The 6,220-nt window shown below is 46.9% G+C and overlaps 1 protein-coding gene across 1 annotated transcript in view; it reads left to right on the forward strand.

Moving 5' to 3' along the window:
* The first annotated feature begins 1,792 nt into the window (after nt 1-1,792).
* Nucleotides 1,793-6,220, forward strand: part of CAPN8 (calpain 8) — a 75,096-nt gene continuing 70,668 nt past the window's right edge. The window contains exon 1 of the mRNA XM_025398115.1: nt 1,793-2,116. Within this exon, the coding sequence (XP_025253900.1) occupies nt 1,880-2,116 (237 nt within the window). The 5' untranslated portion in view covers nt 1,793-1,879. The remainder of the gene's footprint in view (nt 2,117-6,220) is intronic.

Genomic DNA, 6,220 nt, shown 5'->3' on the forward strand with positions numbered 1-6,220 from the left:
AGTGATCCTCCTGCCTCAGCCTCCCAAAGTGCTGAGATTACAGACCTAAGCCACCATGCCTGGCCTGGCCTTGAATTTCTGATGAAACCTGGGAAACCACATGTTTTTCTGAACACCTGGGGAGCGACCCTTCTTTCTACTTGCTCAAACCTACCCACCTAGCTAAGTGCTTAACACATGGACTGTCACTGGCTTAGAAGATCAGAGTTGGAGGCCTCAGAGTTCGGCTGGTCCAGAGCTTCTCAGTGGGCAGCCCTGGATCCTTGTATTAGCATCATCTCTGGGGTAATGGTTTGAAAACTACAGATTCCTGGGTCTTACTTCAGACCTTCTGAATTATAACTCTTTTTTTTGGGGGAATGGGGGTGGAGGATTTGTGGTAGCACCTATTAAGGAATCAGCATTTTGAGCGAGTGCTCCGGGGGATTCTTCTGCACACTGTATTTGTTTCCTGCAAGTTCTGTAACAAATGACCACAGATGTGGTGGCTCAGAACAACATACATGTATTCTCTCACCGGTCTGGAGGCCAGAAGTCCCAAGGCTGTGAAGTCGACATGTCGGCAGGCCCACACTCCTCCAGCGGCTCTAGGGGAGAATCCATTCTTGCCCCTTCCAGTTCCTGTGGCTGCTAGTGTTCCCTGGAGTGGGGCAGGATCTCACTAACCTCTGTCTGCCTCATCTCATTGCTTCTCCTTTTTGTCTATTGTCAAATCTTCCTCTGCCTTCCTCTTATGAGGACACTTGTGTATTTAGGGTCAGGATAATCTTCCCATCTCGAGATTCTTAACTTAGTCATAGCAGCAAAAACCCTTTTCCCAGATAAGGGACTATTTACAGGTTCTCAAGATGAGGACTTGGTATCTTTGGGGGACCATTTTCTAGTGTGCCACAAACACTGAACTTCAAAAAGCATTGATGTGGTTGATATCCTTCAGGTAGACCAGATGTAGGAAACTGGAGCCCAGAGAGAAGTGACTAATCCAAGGTCATACAGCTTGTAACTCACTTCTGAGATTGGAATCAAGGCTTCTGATTCCAAGGCCTCTCTGGGAATCCTGGCTCCAAGGAATAGTGATACCTGACATTCACTGAATGTTACTTCCATACTGTTCTAAGCAGATGACATGTACTATCTCATCACTCTTCCAAGCAACCCTTTGAGGTAGGGTCTCCTATGATCTTCCAGTTCATACATTAAAAAATTTAGGATAAAAGAGGTTAAATAACTTGCCCAACATGACAGAGTGAATTACTGGGGGAGCCAGGATAGAAACCAAGGCAGTCAGAGGCCAAAGCCTTCACTTACAGGTGGAACCTCCTCCAGTAGGGCTTATTCCAAATCTGGCCTATGAATCACCACTCTCTGATATTTTTTGCTTTCCTAGGAAATATGGACCCAAACTTTTCTGGCAGGAAGAGGGCCCTGTAGTAACCACTTGCCTTCTTCCTGCTCAGAGCCATGCCTCCAATTCCTCGGTGAATATTTGCTTCAAGCTGCACAATGAGCCTTCTTATCTTAGTCGATGGGCTTGATGCAAGGCAAGCGGATCTTGCAAAGAGGTGTGTGGAGGGGATGCCGGGGTGGGGGTAAAGATCCTAATGGATTTCTTAGGCTAATGGCCTGGGATGGGCCCTGGAAGGTTCCCAGACCCCAAATGATTTGCAAAAGGCAGAAGAAGAAGGTGGGGCAGATTGGCCTGGACCTTGGGTACATATTTGTCCCTAACCATGACTCACTTCCTTCTGGAACAGGGCCTCAGGTGAAATGTTTGTCTGCTCCACCTCCCTTAGTGCCTTATAGCTCCCCTCCCAGTGGAGCAGGTGTCTGAGAGTACGGTGCAGCCTCGCCCTTCAGTCCACCCTACAGAGTCCATGGCATGGCAGCCCAGGCGGCTGGTGTATCTAGGCAGCGGGCTGCCGCTCAAGGTCTTGGCTCCAACCAAAAGGCTTTGAAATACCTGGGCCAGGATTTCAAGACCCTGAGGCAACAGTGCTTGGACTCAGGGGTCCTATTTAAGGACCCCGAGTTCCCGGCATGTCCATCAGCTTTGGGCTACAAGGATCTTGGACCAGGCTCTCCGCAAACTCAAGGCATCATCTGGAAGCGGCCCACGGTAAGGAAGCGGGCTTGCTGTTGAGTGACATACAGGGTGGAGGGGCCTTACATCTGATCAGGAGGAACTGAGGGAGAAGTTGAGGCTGTGGATCCTAAGTGTCTGGATCTCACATTTCAGACCCCTCCACCACCACCTTTTTTTTTTTTTTTTTGAGACAGAGTCTTGCTTTGTCGCCCAGGCTGGAGTGCAATGGCACGATCTCAGCTCACCACAACCTCCACCTCTTGGGTTCAAGTGATCCTCCTGCTTCAGCCACCCAAGTAGCTGGGATTACAGGCATGTGCCACCATGTCTGGCTAATTTTGTATTTTTAGTAGAGATGGGGTTTCTCTATGTCGGTCAGGCTGGTCTCAAACTCCCAACCTCAAGTGATCCACCCACCTTGGCCTCCCAAAGTGCTGGGATAGCAGGTGTGAGCCACTGCGCCTGGACCCCCCCACCATCTTTTGAACTCTTTTTTTTTTTTTTTTTTTTTTTTGAGACAGAGAGTCTCACTCTGTCACCCAGACTGGAGTGCAGTGGTGCGATCACAGCCCACTGCAGCCTCAACCTTCCTGGGCTTAGGTGATTTTCCTGCCTCAACCTCCCAAGTAGCTGGGATTACAGGCATGGGCCACCACACCCGGCTAATGTTTATATATTTTTGTAGAGACAGGATTGTGCTGTGTTGCCCAGGGTGGTCTTGAACTCCTGGGCTTAAGCCATTTGCCCACCTTAGCCTCCCAAAGTGTTAGGATTACAGATGTGAGCCACCATAGCCAGCCTGAACTCTTGTTCAGAGGCAGTGAGGTATAGAGAGAAGAGCATGGATGAGCTTTGGAACTAGGTAAGTTAGATATGAATCCTAGCCCTGCCTGTGTTGTCTTGGGCAGGTAAACTCTGTGAGCTTTAGTTTTCTCATCTGTAAAATGGCATTTACTGGCACCTTATTTTTCAGGGTTGGTATGAGAATTGGAGATAAATCTCAGGGCATAGTGCCCAGAACATAATAGATGCAGAATACATAGTTGTTATTAATGCATATGGTCCCTGGACCAGTGCACAATGGAGCAACTCAGTGCTGGATACAGTTAGCCTGCTGGTAAATTGTGACAACATCATTGCTGAAAGGTGCATGGTTGCTCAAGGTCATGAATGGACATTCCATCAGGGCTGGTGAGTGGAGAGGTGGGAGCTGGGGCTCTGGGGATGCGGATGGAAGGCAGGGGCTCCTAAATGTAGTTACTGATACTACCCAAAGCTCAAGGGCAAGGGGTGGAGAACGGTCCTCCCAAAACCTCGGCCCATGACCTATCACTATGTGACCCTTGTCAAGTGATTTAACCTCAGGGTTGAGAACTGCCCCCATACAGAGTGAGAATTGAGCTCATCCATACAAAGTGCTCTGTTCAACAGAGCTCATAGCAATGTCTCAGGAGCGGGACTATGAAAAGACCTGGGCACCTTTTGTCTTCTAAGCCATGATAGGGAAATCAAGTCAGGGTTCCTATTTTCTTGGCAGTGGTTGAAACAGGAAGATAAAGGGAGAGTACTTCTTCTAAAATGGTCAAAATCACTATTTAACTCCAGCTACCTCTACCCTTTTTGCTTTGATCCTGCTGATTTTGCGCAACAGTTTTCATCTCTGAGAATAACTCCTTGGCCATGCTGCCCTCCCACACACCGTGGTTCATCTTCCCATTCTCCTCTGAAATCTATGAGGTTACCTGGTATGTTGATAAAATCCAGATTGGGAGTTATGGTTTTATATTCTAATTTCAAGACGGCCACATTTCATTTCAACGGACAGTTTTTTTGGGCTTCTGTTTTGTGCCAGGCATGGGCTCTGCACTGATTGGGAAGGTGGTCAGGGAGAAACTGAGGAGTGAGCTGTGGTCTCAGCTCTGATGGAAAGTGTGGGGAGACACAGGTGTGAATAAAGGACTGATGGCCGGGCGCGGTGGCTCAAGCCTGTAATCCCAGCACTTTGGGAGGCCGAGGCGGGCGGATCACGAGGTCAGGAGATCGAGACCATCCTGGCTAACATGGTGAAACCCCGTCTCTACTAAAAATACAAAAAACTAGCCGGGCGTGGTGGCGGGCGCCTGTAGTCCCAGCTACTCGGAGGCTGAGGCAGGAGAATGGCCTGAACCCGGGAGGCGGAGCTTGCAGTGAGCCGAGATCGCGCCACTGCACTCCAGCCTGGGTGACACAGCGTGAGACTCCGTCTCAAAAAAAAAAAAAAAAAAAAAAAAAAAAGGACTGATGCCCAAGGCAGAATGAAGTAAGAACTCTACAGAGGCATAAATGATGGGCCATGGGAACCTGGGTTGTCACCACTGGGTGGTGAAAAGCCTTAGGGAGGGATACTATTGCAGATCCCAAGGGTCTTGGGGTAGGGGAAGGAGGGGGAGACAAATTTCCTTTAGAGACCAAAGTCAGGTTTCAGTTAACCTTTGCTTAATTTTTCTCCTTTCTTTGAAATCCTTAGAGACTTTACCTCCTTAACCACATAGCCTATTCTTCCCCAAACCGTGTCTTCACCTGTTCTCATGGTCTGTGGAAATGCGGTAATTGTAGACTGGATGTGCCGATTTATGGCTGTCAATGGAGGAAGTAAAATTCAGAGCATGAGGCAGTGGAACCTGAGTAATGTGGAAGGTGCAATTGAAGGGCTCCTATCTGGAGTATTCAAGTGTGTGTTGAGTAAATAAATGTGTGTCAAAATTTAACCTCTCCATCCCTAATCATCAGTGAAAAATGATCACACAGCTGCTTTTGGGCAGGCTCATGCTCATATACCACAAGGTTACATTAGAGAATGCAAACTTATCCTCTAAGATCTTACAGGTTATTGAATAGACTCCTGAATCAGTAAAGATTCTGATCCTATCTCTATGAGGAACATACACTGAACGCTGAGAAAATTAGCCTGTTCCTAAATGGTTCATTATTATTTTTTCCTCCCGAGAGGCCTTTCAGGGGTTTGCAAATAGATTGGGGTATCCAGAAATGTGGTGCATTATAAGTTTACTTGTTGCATTTACTTATTTATTTTTAAATTGTGGTATGATACACATAACATACAATTTACCATCTTAACCACTTCTAAATGCACAGTTCAGTGGCATTAAGTACATTCCCATTGCTATGCAACCATCACCACCCTCCATCACCAGTATTTTTTTTATCTTGCAAAACAGAAACTAAATACACATTTAAAAACTTCCCATTCATTCTTCCCCCAATTTCTTTCCTCTTCTTTTTTTTTTTTTTTTTTTTTTGAGATGGAGTTTCTCTGTTGCCAAGGCTGGAGTGCAGTGGCGCAATCTCGGCTCACTTGCAACCTCTGCCTCCCGAGTTCAAGCGATTCTCCTGCCTCAGCCTCCCAAGTAGCTGGAATTACAGGCGCCCGCCACTATGCCTGGCTTATTTTTTTGTATTTTTAGTAGAGATGGAGTGTTGCCATGTTGGCCAGGATGGTCTGGAACTCCTGACCTGAAGTGATCTGCCCACCTTGGCCTCCCAAAGTGCTGGGATTACAGGTGTGAGCCTTTGCGCCTAGCCATTCCGCTAGTTTCTGACAACCACTGTTCTACTTTCTGTCTCTTTGAATTTGACTGTGCTGGGTACCTCATATAAGTGGAATTATACAGTATTTGTCTTTTTGTGACTGGCATAACTCACTTAGCATAATATCCTCAAGATTCATCCATGCTGTGGCATATGTCAGAATTTCCTTCCTTTGAAGGTTGAATAGTATTCTGTGGTGTATATAGACCACAATTTGTTTATTCACTCGTCCATTTTTGGTCTTGGGCTGCTTCCACCTTTTGGTTATTGTGAATCATGCTGCTACAAACATGGGTATACAAACTTCTCTTTGAGACCCTGCTTCCAGTTCTTTTTGTTATATACCCAAAAGATATGACCTGTGGCTGGATCATATGGTAGTTCTATGTTCAAGTTTTTGAGGAACCGCTGTACTATTTTATATAGTGGTTGTGCCATTTTGCATTCCCACAGCAGTGCACAGGGTTCTGGTTTCTCCACATCCTTGCCAGTGTTTGTTATTTTCTTTCTTTCTTCCCTTCCCTCCCCTCCCCTCCCCTCCCCTCCCCT

Source organism: Theropithecus gelada, chromosome 1, assembly GCF_003255815.1.
Source record: "Theropithecus gelada isolate Dixy chromosome 1, Tgel_1.0, whole genome shotgun sequence".
In the NCBI taxonomy this organism is placed as follows: Eukaryota; Metazoa; Chordata; class Mammalia; order Primates; family Cercopithecidae; genus Theropithecus; species Theropithecus gelada.